The 14,070-nt window shown below is 41.1% G+C and overlaps 1 protein-coding gene across 1 annotated transcript in view; it reads left to right on the forward strand.

Moving 5' to 3' along the window:
* Window positions 1-14,070, forward strand: part of tspoap1 (TSPO associated protein 1) — a 45,278-nt gene that overhangs the window by 10,685 nt on the left and 20,523 nt on the right. Inside the window, 7 exon segments of the mRNA XM_089016585.1 lie at window positions 10,386-10,553; window positions 11,825-11,908; window positions 12,005-12,094; window positions 12,258-12,380; window positions 12,469-12,573; window positions 12,761-12,811; window positions 13,431-13,463. Of these exon segments, the coding sequence (XP_088872711.1) occupies window positions 10,386-10,553; window positions 11,825-11,908; window positions 12,005-12,094; window positions 12,258-12,380; window positions 12,469-12,573; window positions 12,761-12,811; window positions 13,431-13,463 (654 nt within the window).

A 14,070-nucleotide genomic window follows, 5' to 3' on the forward strand; every position in this document is an offset into this window, starting at 1 on the left:
TATATAAGGCGCACGCAAAAACCTTCATTTTCTGCAAAAGATGACCCTGAACCTTATACGCTGGTGCGCCTTGTGTGAAGTAATATTGAGCCATACCAGGTCTCGCAACTACTGTCAGCAGCCATTGACTCCATTTCCCCCCGTAGAGGTAGTGCGTAACCCCATCATCTACTGTAGTGCCTTATAATTTGGTGTGCCTTATATTTGGAATACTTAAATATTTATGTATATTATGTTTACAAAACATTTTTCATTCATTGAAGGTGCGCCTTATAGTCCAGTGTGCCTTATATACGAAATAACTTGAAAATACACAATTCATTGGGGGTGCACCTTATACTCCAGTGCAGTTTATACACTGGATAATACGGTATAAGGTGCACCGATTTTTTTTTTCAAATGAAACGTTTGCTTTATTTAATAAAGCAAACGTTTGAACAAAGATTTCAAAATCGGAATAATTTATTTTGAAATCTTCGTTCGGTTTGGAAATTTTGGAATTTTGGTTCGTTTGCAATTTGCATACTCGGCACGGCAGCCAATCAGAAGCCTGCTTTGTGCTTCCGGACTTTCCCGAGCGTTATAAGGTCGTGCATTTGCATATCATTTTCCAAAGTAGATGCACAGAACCTCAGCCCCAGAAGAAAGATTCAAAAGAAGCTAACAAAATTTATGATGCTACAAAACGTAAACGTACATTATCCCGTGACTATAAAGTGTCCTTGAGAGTTTTGAAAGGCACTTAGAAATTAATGTATCATTATTATTAGTAAAAGCATCGTGGAAAGAGTAGTTAACATGGCTTGTAGCAGACGACGCAAAGATTGCATTGTGCAACATGCCGAACAGTGTATGGACAAACGACAACTGGAGCAAAATCATCATTAAAGGACAACCGACGTCTCCGGACAAGTTGTGTCCATGATTTGTAAAATGGCTTCAAATGACTTCTACTGAGCGTATTTTAGAAAGATTCCCCCGCATATAGCTATATTTTACATTTTAAGACTCGCGCTGAATATTCAGGAAGTCTTGTTTTTGAGTTGGTGACGAGTCCGTACGTGGCGTCACTAAAGGACTGCCCTTGACCGTAAAAAAGACGCATTGTAGCGGTCCTTCTATCACGTCAATGTATTTTGCTGTACATGTTTGGTCTGGGGACCTCATGTTGCACCCAAAAGCCGCCAGAGGGCCAGAAGAGGGCGTCCAAGCGCCATATAAGGAATTTATCAGCCTGTGTAAACGGAGGTGGCCACAGGAGGTCGCCATTTTGTGCCTCTTTTTTGGGTGAGAGATTTTCCCCCAATGTTGCCTCAAAATGGCACAAATAAATTCTTTAAGCGATTGCAAACATGTATGCTTTCCTCTTCAGAACTATTTGAACCATATTCATAACTGGATGTGTAACAAGAAAGCATATTCTCAGAATCTGAAGCCATTGTTTTGATTCACAAGCAATGCAAGACGTCTTGGCGTGACTTCACGAACTGGGGGCGGGACTTTCTGAAAATGCCCAATTCGCAGCTCAATTTTTTGCAGATTTTGGACACTTTAAGTCATTTTTATTGGTGTTTTGCATTTGACTAAAAGTATACTGCGTGTTTTGGGTATTTTAGATGCTATAAAACATTTTTCTGGTGTCAGTTAAAAAACGAAAAAGTGATGTTGGTTGTCCTTTAAGGGATATTACGATAAATTAAGCAAGGGAGCATTTGTGGTAGGTACTTCCTTAATAAAAAAAATCCTTAACACTTTGCAACAATGTTTTTTTTTTTGTGATTAGTCATCTTATTGTCTTTCAAGATGTGAAAAATGGGGAAGGCAACTTTATGGCTGGGCAGCCAACTTTTCAGAGTTGTCTGCCCTGGTGTCCGCTGACATTTTGACATGAGTTTCCGACGCTGATATAAGGCACACTGGAGTATAAAACACATGGTTAGCTTTTGAGAAAAACGAAGGCCTTTAGGTGTGCCTTATAGAGCAGAAAGTACGGTATATTTGGGGGCGGGGGAACAAATATTCCCATCTTCCTGATCCGTTGTCATAAAGGCAAAGCAAATATTTTCACCCCAAATTGGAAGACAGGAAACTGTCTTGGCAATGGAACATTTAGCTCTGAATCTGAAGAGTATGTTTCTGTTGGCACGCATGCTGTTTTGCCGCGTTATATAATGGCTTGTCGTTTGAGCCGATACTAATCTGCCGCTAGCCATAATGAGATGATTCCCTTTCTCAAACTTGGACCCGATCAAAGATGCAAAACTCACACACACATTCTTGATCTTATCTCCACATTTAATACCAGACTTTGTCTACTTTCCGTTGCCCACTTGCTACATTTTGCATATTGAAAACCGATGCTTTGATATGATGGCCACACTAAGTTTCAAGTTAGATCATAGATGTAGGACTAACTTACATAATGTGGTTATGATCTTCGTACACTGTGGCAAATTTAGTGTCTGACAACATATTTGTTGCCTTTGTTGTTCTGTGAAGGAATAAACTATTTTCTGTCTGTGTATGCGTTGACATGAATGTTTAGCATATCATTATGCCCTTAGTATGTTCCTCTTGATCCGCAAGTGTCTGTCATGTACAGTCTTTCCCTGGGAAGCTCAAATGAGAATGCCGATTGTGGTAATCTCTCCTTTGTGGGCCGTACACACGCACTCACGGTGGTACACGAACACCCAGAACGGGGCCATGTTGTGTGAACTCTAATCCCCTCTAACAACAGAATGGTACAGTCCAGTAATCCGCTCTCTGTTGCTGTGGCAGCGGTGAGAGGGTTTTGGGTGGTAGGTAAGACTCCAGCCGCAGCAAAGACTTTTCTACCGAGCCCGGCTCTGGATAACTAGCAGGCCCGGCAGGCGACAGCCTTAATGTGGCCCCAGATCACGCAAAAGGGGTAGGTCATTTGATGATCTTGTGTTGTTTTGGGGTTTCGTTTCCGTTGGCTGTTTGTCATCTTACCTCATTTTAGTTTGTTGGAGGTGAGATTCAAGTCATGCAATTGTCAACAGTGACATGGCACATATCTGGGTGTCAAACTGGGATGGTGGCAGCTTGCTCAAGGTGTTGTGTTGGAGTTTTTTAATGACTTATCGAGCGTTGTCTGTTTTCGATCGTGACTTTTTGCACGTTGGTCTTGCAACTCTTTTAACATTAATTCCAGTCAAATTGTTTTGTGGCAACGTTTTATTTGACATTGACATCTTTTTTTTTGTCATCAATTACACTTTAAAGGCACAACACCTAATCAAGGACAGTTAAAAAAAACAATTTTCATCTCGAAGCCTTCAGATACAGGGACGCAACTGCATTTGACTGCTGGACGGCGATATGATCTGTATTTAAAAAGAAAATCAATGGCCAGGCCAATCCATTAAGGTGCTTTTAAAAGAAGTGATCCAGTTACCCGTTTCAGTAGTCTGCAGGGATTACACCAATGTGCTTATGGCACTCAGGGACTGCTGAATGGAGTGTGTCCCTGCGTTAGTGCTCCTGGGTTCCAGGTTGTTCTTGATCCCTTAGTTTGCCTCGACCCCTTCAGTTTTGAGTGTAGACAGAGGCCCACTGCTGTGGATCTAGAGGTGTACTTATTAAGCCTTGGCCCGGGTCCATCCCGCAATCCTTTCGTTGACGAGTGATGTTGACCGATGTGTGCAGGAATACAATTACCGTAGATTAACTATGCATATATAATCATCAAGAGAATGAGTGAGGACAAAAGATATAATTCCTGTGCCTCTTCCAGCGGCGCGAATGTGGTTCAGGGAAAAATCCCTTAGTAATGTTAACGTGTAGCATCTCCGTGACATAAGGGTGGGAACGTGATGCAACCAAAATCTTCTAAACACGAGACTGACCCATTTTGCAATGGTTGGCTGGGTCACTGATGCTATCGCCTCCGTCAATGCTGTAGTTTGGTTTCTCTTCTGGGAACAGTGCTACATGGGGCATAGCTTCCAATTTACTGCCGAATCACATTCATTTATCCCTTCATACTTTTATTTTTCCAATCTACTCTGGTATTCACTTATATAGACCAAAGCGGGGACAGAACTGAGAATGAATTCAATGAAATACCAATACCAGTTTGAGTGAAGTTATGATATGGAAAACGTAAATACCAGAATATAGTGATTTGCAAATCCTTTTCAATCTACAGTGTATATTCAATTGCATACACCCCAAAGTAAAGCTATTGACTGTTCAAACTTCACCCCTCCCACCCTTATAACTCATTTACTGCCATTCCTGAATTTGTTTGGGAATTGAAAAGCATGACATGGAATGCCATTCCCGAGTGTGTCCCGAATTTTTTTTTCTTGTGGATGAGGGAGTACGAATCAAGTTGCAGTCAGACTTCAAAGGCAAATACTGCCTCCTCCACGAGGAGGCAGTATTTGCCTTTGGTACAACCATCCCCACTTTCAATGCAGATAACTCTTTAACCAACTAAGCTCGAAATATACTTTATTTTCTGATGAAAGAAGATAGTCTCAGATGTCATATGCTGCATTCAATGTTTATGGAGGCCTAAAACTCAATATTCTGTGGGTCCAGAAATTTGAGTGAAAATGACAAAAACCCTGGCACTGGACTGGACAGATTTTTGCACATCATCTGGCAGTGAATGAGGTAACCCGCTTTATTTATTTATTTAAATTAAGTTTAAATTTGATGCCTGCACCACCTTGGACCAAGGGCACGTGTAGCACTGTGTCACCTTTACTTAAATCTGAAATTACAATCTGTTAGCTTTTGGCAACAAAATACATTTATTGTTGAAGCTTGAGAGGTGGAATTCTTTCATTCTGGTTTGATTATACGTTCATCTATTTTGTGTCACACTTGTCCGTGTTGGGTTAAATAACTAATTCTAACAGTCCGTGTTAGGGTTACATGAGCTGGAATCTTTTCCATCTAAGTTTGCATAAGAGCTGGGGTAGACCTTGGGCTGCTCGTCATTAATAGATGTGGCCCAAAACTCAATTAATTTTGTTTTCCATTTTTATGTGGACAACACATGTTGTAATGATGCTTTAGTATCCCAATTTTTCATCCATAATGAACAATGTTAGCCCTTTGGTAAAAAAATGTCAGAATTACACATCACATGCATGCTGATTATATTTATTTTGAAATCAACTTTGGGGCAACCCTTTTTTACAGTCAATTTTGTATGAACCAGACAATGAAACAGTGACACCTGCGGTAAAAATGCACACCTCCGTTCTCCATTCAAATAAACAAGAAGTCTCCAAAACAACAGGAAGACCTTTCATGTGAAACATTTTAGTGGTCTTGGTCTGCGATTAATGCAAAATGGAGCCTTTGAAGTGTTCTGACTCCACGGCAATTTATCTATTGGGACATATGAAATTGAAAATATGTTCCAGTATTGTTGTAAAAACAGGATGTTTGAATAATTTGGCAGCAGCCAGTGCCCAGCTTTCTCTCAGTGGGTTAAATTTGGAAATGTACAGTAAAGTCTCGTTATATCGATATTCAAGGGAGTCCGAAAAAATATCGATATAACCGAGACTATCGATATATCCGACCCTGTTTGCATGTAATTTTCTCCGTGCGTGCATAGAAATAGTATCGATATAACCGGGACTATCGATATATCCGATATCGATATAACGAGACTTTACTGTATTTATTTTTTTGCGTGTGAAAGCTTCTTAGTGTTTGACAATTTACAATCTGGCACTGCGCCACACCATAAAATTCAAGTTTTGAATCACCCCTACACCAGTAGCTGAGATTTGCCCGCCGGTGAAATTGTGTGGAAGACTCCCACTGACGAAAGAAGAGAGTCTTAAGGTTTCGTACGCTGCATTGAATGTTTATATAGTCCTAATACTCAATATTCTGTGGGTCCTTTGAATTTGAGTTATAATGACAAAAACCCTGGCACTGCTGTAGACACATTTTTGCACGTCTGGCAGTGAATGAGTTAATAAGCTACATTTTAATTTTGTTAACATGGTCTCCAACTAATAGGCTCCTCTGTATCACAGGGCCTAGGGTTGGCCTTGAAGCTAAATTGCCAAGTCTGATCAAACTGGAGAGTCAGCGCTGCGGGGCATGAACACAATTTTCTTTTTGGTAATTGCAGGCACAAAATGCAAGAATTACACTGATTACAGACAGGTACCAATCACAGTATTGAAACAAAAACACAAAGTCTTCTTCTTCTTTTCCTTTCGGCTTTTCCCTTCAGGGGTCGCCAGCAAAAAAATGTCCTCCATCTATCCCGGTTTTGTGCATCCTCTTCTCTCACACCAGCTACCTTCATGTCATCTTTGACCACATCCATAAACCTCCTCTTCGGTCTTCCTCTCGGTCGCCTGCCTGGCAGTTCAAGGCTCAGCAGCCTTCTCCCGATATAAACGAAGTGGTTTTATAAAAATCAAAAGGGAATCGAAAGATGGGGCAAAAAAAAAATCACACCCTGTATTGTCTCTCTCATCTCATTTTCCGTACCGCTTATTCCTCATTAGGGTCGCGGGGGTTGCTGGAGCCTATCTCAGCTGTCTTCGGGCACAAGGCGGGGGACACCCTGAATTGGTTGCCAGCCAATCGCAGGGCACACAAGGACGTACAACAGTCACTCTCACACTCACACCTAGGGACAATTTGGAGTGGTCAATCTGCCTGCCAAGCATGTTTTTGGAGTGTGGGAGGAAACCGGAGGACCCGGAGAAAACCCACGCGGGTCCGGGGAGAACATGCAAACTCCACACAGGGAGGCCGGACCGGGACGCGAACCGGCGACCTCTGCACTGTGAAGCCGGTGTGCTAACCACTCGACTACCGGGCCGCCCACCCTGTATTGTAAAAATGAAAAATAATCTGTAAAGTTATACGAGTGTATTTCTTTCAAGCCCTGGGCCTTTATTTAAATCAATTGCCTGAAGCTGGCTATATAAAGCCTCACAGCTGACAAAGCTATTATTAGAGAAACAACTGAGTGAAGAGGTGGGAGGAACTGCTTTAAGAGCTCAGAGACACAGACCAAAGGGAGAGCTTCAAACATATTTCTGGTTCCCATACTCACATTGTTGTACCACAAATTCAGGGCAACTAGAATGCTGCTGGGTGGCTAAGTTCTGATGAGACAGTGATTATCTTTTGAAATAAATTGCAGGTTTGATTGCTGCCAAGGGGTTTCCTTGAGCAGGATCCTGTGTGTGAATTAACCTACCCTCATAAGCAGTAAGCTTTAAGATTTATTTCCTGTTCCTGGTTTACTGTATTACAGATGTGTTGTTTTGGGTCGCTGTTGTTTCACTCCTCCCGATTTGAGTGCTATAGATGTTGGCAGCAGATGTTCTAATGTGAACTCATTCGCTGCCATTCCTACATTTATTCGAGAATTGAAAAGTGTGACATGGCGCGCCATTCCATTTTTTTTTTTTTTTTTTTTTGTGATGGGTGTCACTAAAGTGCTCGTCAGACCTCTGGAAATATTTTGCCCTTCCACGAGGGGGCAGCATGTACCTTTTTTTCCTTGTCTTTTACTGCTGGCAGGGGACGCAGCCATTCATGACTGACGCCCAACTTCTGCATCTATTTATTGAGAGTATATGCCAATTTAAGTGATACATTAGTAAAACATAGTCTTCTGATTTGAATACCATGCCTCTGGACGTCCCAAGCACCAACAACGATAAACAACAGAACATTTTAATTAGTTGTCTTGCCCTGAACCAATAGATTTGTAACCTGGCTAATGACCTCTTGATGTGAAGGAGTTTCCCAAGTCCTAACTTATGTCCTGTGAAGGACCAAGTACTAAATCAGTCCAAGGCCAGATCTCCTACATGAAGATGACAGGATGACAGGTTAACGGGCTATGTCTGTTCACCTAGGATTGACCCCAGGTTTCTCTGTGCTGCCATTGTGGGCTTTGTGTTTGACGGCTAACTAACCTTGAAACTTTTAGATATGTTAACTTCTATTCTGTCTAATCTCTATCAGTCGTCCTATAACTCAATAGTCTGTGAGTCCTGCAATATGAGTGAAAAAGACAAAAACCCTGACACTGGAGCGGACACTTTTTTGCACACCGTCTGGTCGTGAATGAGTTTAACAGTTTAAATTGTAAATACAGCCGACCCCTGCACACTAAAGATTCACATATTTGCACCTTTTATTTTGTCCATTATTTTTAATCCGATTATCCTCACGAGTGTCGATGGGGCACTGGAACGTACGGCAGGTGTCTTTGGGCCATCAGCAGATGCACCCTGATCTGGTTGCCAGCCAATCCCAGAGTACACAGACAAACAATCATCTGTGCTCATCCTCACATCTGGGGAGAGTTTAGAGTGTTTCATTAACCTGATTTACATGTTTGTTTGTTTTTTTTTAACTTGGGATGGAAAAAAATAAGAGCCAGAGCTGGTTTTCAGCAAATCATGGGGCACAGGAAAAATACATTCCTTAAATAGATGGATTAGTAAATGGCATACCACAAATATGTGAGCTTCATTGAAATACGAAAAGGGAAAGCCAAAAAAAAGTCAAAGATTTGTAAGGAGCAAATGCATGCTAATGTTGTGTACACTATACTGTCCAACATTTCCATGCAACCTTTATTTCTGATAACATGCTGTGTTACATAATCAAATTAAACCACAACAAAATGTAAACAAGTCACAAATTCATAAGTGTGAGTGCAGGACTGTGGTAAAACGGACTGCAGACAGGCTTCTCTTGACAGTGTACTGGATCAATCAAGGACTTTCACAGTAACATTAGATTAGCATTACAATTAGCCTGGGTCTGCTCCGTATTTCACTCTATTAACTACGCCTTTTATTCTTTATGAGAATGATACTTATAAGAATCAATGTTTAGCCACAGTCGTAGCCCAGATGTATTGCTTGCTTGCTCCTGCTTTGGCAGAGGTATCCTCGAACTTGCTTTGACTGCCTCAACCTGCACGTAGGTGACGTAAGTGCGTTATGGCTCAACCCGGTGAAACTTTTTGGGATTGTCTATAGCTATTTTCGGGAGAAAAAAGATTTGTTGGGTGGGGCAATTTCTTGTGTTTTTATAAGGCACACAATGCAAAGACAATCAAATTTATTTGCATAACCACTTTTTAAAACTTGTAATGTTTGAGTTGTCTGTTTGCTATTTTTGTGCATTGCTAATACACCATCTACTTGCTGAAGAATAATGTGCTCATTGCATTCCATTCTGAATCTGAATAAATAGACAATTAAACGTGTCAGAAAGCAGGGTTGTCAAACCTATTTTTTGTTGCAAGCCACATTCTCGCTACCATTTCTCTTGGATGACAATTATTACGTAAATCATATAAAAGGGTAAAACATAACTTCTTTCACTATTATTTGAGTTACTGTAATAGTTGTTTGGCAACACAAAAATGCTTACGTTTTTTTATTACATGAGAATTTTTTGTACATATTGTAGCAAGCATCACAATAGTTGCCATGTTTGATTTACTTTCGCGGACCGCATGAAATTATGTGGCGGACCAGGTTTGGCACCCTGGCCTAGACTTTGATATCTGTGTATAAGAGGGACTATTTTTGCAAGCTGTGGCTCAGTGCTGCCCATCTTGTTTGTTATTAGTGTGTGTCCTTTGGCGTCACTAGCCCTGTTACTTCTTCAGCTGTCGACTATAAGTAGGCTTGCACTAAAATTATATAATGCTTCACAACTCTCACTAGCCTAACTGCACTCGGTTGGATAGAAGACAGATCCAACACGTTCTAAAAATAACTGCCAGTAATTTGTAAGAAGACTGTCATTAAGTCTTACACCCTTCCTAATTCCCAAAAAAGCTTCCTCGTGATGTTTTGTAGTTATGTTACAGACTCGGGGAAATCCCTGCTGATTCTTTGTTGGTTCTAAACAGATACTGGGTAAGGAGGCTCCTTGATGATCTGTCACTCACAAATTGGTGGGAGTGTGATTCAGTGGCGGGCCGTGCGTGTCACTCCTACGCCTTCAGTAGTTTGCAGAATTTGTGGGCTTGATTCTCTCGGCCTTCCTGTGAGGAGTTAGCATGTTACCCTTGGGCCTGCATGGGTTTACTATGGACACTCCGGTTTTCTTCCACATTAAAAAAAAACATACAGGGCAGGCTTATTGAACACTCTTAAATTGTCCCTATGTGTGAGTGTGAGGATGGATGGTTGCTTGTCTCTCTGTGCCCTGTGATTGGCTGGTAACCGGTTCAGGGTGTCCCCTGCCTATTACCCAAAGACGGCTGTGATAGGCTCCAGAACCTCAGCAACCCTTGAGGATAAAGCGGATCGCAGAATACATACATGAAGGGACGCATCTATGAATGTAAAATGATTGACCTGGTCGATTTGTGCTTCTGTCAGGTTGTCGGAGAAACCCCATGTGCGCCATTAGATGACTCCTCATCTACGTGTGAGAAGACTCCCGGAGAGGAGGATGAGTCGGGGCTCCCAGTGACGCCCCACTCGGGCCTTAGCCCAACTCCCCCACATCAAGAGAACAATTCAGAGGACAAGCATCTTCATTATCTGGTCAGTATCTCCTGTAGCGGCTGAGAGAAAGAAAGATGTATTGTACCTGTTTGCATGTTTTTTATGATGATACCAGTGCAGCGTGTTCTACCGAAGACACATTTCTTGTGTGTTCTACATACTTGGCAATAAATATGATTCTGATTCTTATGTCTTGACTTGCTCGAGCGTTATGTACACAGTTCCAGTACTCCGTTCATCAGCATGACATATAAACTTATCAAGGGAGTTCAACCTGTTCTTGTTTGAAAGTCATATGAATCCTCTTATGGAGAGATCTGCAATTTTGCAATGCAATGAAATTAATTTGTTGAAAAATAGGTCATATTTGTCAAACTGAGGTGTATTTCAACAGTTTAAGAACCAACAGTGGTTCTTAAACTGGGTTTGATCGAACCTTAGGGGTTCGGTGAGTCGTCTCAGGAGTTCGGTCCACCCCTCGGTCTCGTCTGCAGTTAGTGGGCACAGTATTTGAAAGCGTCCTGTTCTGAGATTTTCTATCGGCCCACTTTAAGGTCGCACGTTTATGCAGCAGAGTGAAACTTCCCCATCAGACTACTTGAAGAGGACTGTATATGTGTCTGAGTGAGACTCCCTAATATTTTAATCCATGATAAGCATGTCGGGCAATGAAAGAAAGTGGTCGGACAAAGATGTAAAACATGAATTTAAATGTATCACGGAACATGTTGGGAGTCAGCGTCCCATCTGAATGATTTGCAATGCCAAGTTGAGCAACTCTAGTCTTGCACCTGCTAAACTGAAGGAACACTTCCTGAAGCTGCATGGAGATGGGGAATACAAGAACACAACACAAGTTCATGCACTGTGTTGGTTTTGTTGTGTCAAAGGGATATTAATGCACACTTCATTTCGTGCACCAGTAAAAAAAAAATGCATTTATGTATTTATTTTTATTTTTAAAAATAGTTTGGTGAATGAGCATATGAAACTGGTGGGGTTTGGTGCCTCTAACAAGATCAAAAACCACTGATTTAGAATAAATAAGTCATGCTAAAATGCATACTGCCTCGTTGCTATCATATAGGAAGTCGATATGGAGACTGAATGCTGTGTTTTCTGAAATTGTAAATGAACTGTTGTTTTGTTCATTACCCCAAAGAAAGTCATATTTAGAGACTCTCACTAGTTTACATGAGGTACCTCACCAAAACGATGTTCAGACCAAATCACAAGCCCGTATCAATTTCTCAGAATGATGACGTAGCCAAATTAATGTTTTTGCCTTTGTTGGTTTGTTGCCATTTTAGGAGTGTGAGCTGACGAAGAAGAGAAAAGAATGTGAAAATCTTGAGCATGAAGCAAAGAAGCGGCAGAAGAAATGCCTGGATTTGGTAAGTGATCATCTTTTTGTCCTTTAAATCTTGGCATTACACCTAAAACTGGACAGAGATTGTTTTATTCAAGTAAGTATGGTGTTTTCGTGACAGGAGAGCCAGCTTAAGGATGAGCAGGGCAAAAATGAGAAGCTAAAGGAGGAGGCAGATCTCCTCAGGAGGACGGCACAGCTGCTCGACCTGGTTCGTGTCCATATTGTCCATTAACCACGTCTACGATTGTTGTACGGAACATTTCGGACCAGCTAAAACTTGATTTACCAGCACATTTTTTGAATAATGATGATGTTTGGTCTTCAAGAAAAGCAATGTCAATGAGAGACATTAAAATGACCTTGTTCTACAGACTCGAGTTGAGAATGAGGAGTTGAGGGAAGAACTCTTGAAAGTGACCGCTCAACACAATTCAGTTCTCGAGGAGAATCAGAGACTCTGTGCCAAACTGGAGAACCTAGAGCAGGTCCTAAAGGTGTACAATGGGCCTCAACTGTTTTTTCCATTCAGTTTGAAATGCTTTCTGCCCTACTCACCAACTAATATTTTGTCTTTTTGAGCAGCATATGCGAGAGGTCGCTGAGCGAAGGCAGCAGTTGGAATTGGAACATGAGCAGGCATTGGCTATTCTCAAGTTCAAGCAGGATGAAATCAAACGCTTACAACGGGTACGAACCTCAGCCATCCGCCACACTGTTGTGTTTATGAAATGCTTTGCCCAGCAGGAGGCACCCTCTGGGCACCAATAAAGCCACCTGGTTGTCTTCAAATAGTTATGACCCAGAATTATGTGTACACCTAACTCAATCATCTTTGTGATTTAATGTTTTTTTTATTTATTTTGTCTTTTTTAAGGCTCAGTTATTTGCAAAGAGGGAACATGAAGGGGTGGTGCAGATGTTGGAGGTGAGGTTGTTTTCACTGATGTCATGTGGTGGGGTTTGTTTTGGGGAGGGGAGCTTGTCAAAGTCAGTTTTATTGTCAAATATGCATGACATACAGCACAGATGAAATAACTGTCCTATCGGACCCAGCGTGCAAGGCACTTATAATGACTTTGACAAAAAAAAATGCCAATTTGCTGGTAGAGAGAGGAGCCGCTGCTTGTGAACATGCTGTATCCAGAATGTATTAACTTTCTATATTGTATGGCTCTGTGATATTTTTACACAGGCAGAAATAGTTTGATATTAACTTAATTGCTGTTTTAGGCTTTCTATGTACTGCATAAAAGCGCTAATGGAAGTGTAAGTTTTGAAACCTTTTTTTTTTTTTAAATTTCAGATGCGTTTTTAGACAACAACAAGCAAAGTCTTAGTTTTTTTGTGAGGGGGTGTCTTTCACTGTGTTATTTTAAAATGCCTTGCACATGGCAACAGTGATCTGCTGCCTTTGCCAGGATCACCTTTTAGACACAACATCGATGGTTGACATCAAAAGTATCATTGTCCATTTTAGTTTGCTGGCCATGTTATTTAGATCCATGGCAGTTTGTCCTTTTAATAAATTGTGTATTTGATTTTAGGAGTTGACTCAGCTTGTGTTGCGGCGGGAGCTGGTAGAGTATAGCTTCCCTGATTGTAATGCTACTTCCTGTTGCTTGGCTTCTTTGTTATACATGATGTCCCTTTAGTTAACAAAAATAATAACAGAAGAAAGTCTCTGTCCTTCCTGAAAACGTGAGTTGTATAGCTGTACTTGCATTGGCCATTATTTGACAGATGGGAGAAAATGAAAAAAGACAAGAATGAATTATTTGCAAACAGCCAAGAGACATTCTGGTGAATCTTGACAGGATTTTCTTGCTGACTCTACTTCTTGAAGCTGTTTCCCGAATTTGTTGTTTCAGAAGCATGCATTTGAATTTCTTCCCCTTCCTCCATTTTCTTTCTTTTGTCTGTGCTAACCAGAGTACCCTGGACTGCATGCAGGTACCGTTGACCTTTAACCTGCTTGAGCTCATGCACTGCAGTATTAATCTTCCCTTGCGCACAATCCTCCCTAGTCTGTTGGTAGAATCATAAATCCTCTATTTGCCCATCTAGCTCTTTTCATTCTCACTCAATATTTTAGGGTTATCAATTATCAATTGAGACAATCGCATGATTTGGTCTCTTTATATTTATATATACTTTTTTTGTGATTATGCCAGATTGGGTCTCAAC

The sequence above is a fragment of the Hippocampus bargibanti genome, linkage group LG16 (genome assembly GCF_051943395.1).
Source record: "Hippocampus bargibanti isolate YZ-2025 linkage group LG16, ASM5194339v1, whole genome shotgun sequence".
Classification (NCBI taxonomy): Eukaryota; Metazoa; Chordata; class Actinopteri; order Syngnathiformes; family Syngnathidae; genus Hippocampus; species Hippocampus bargibanti.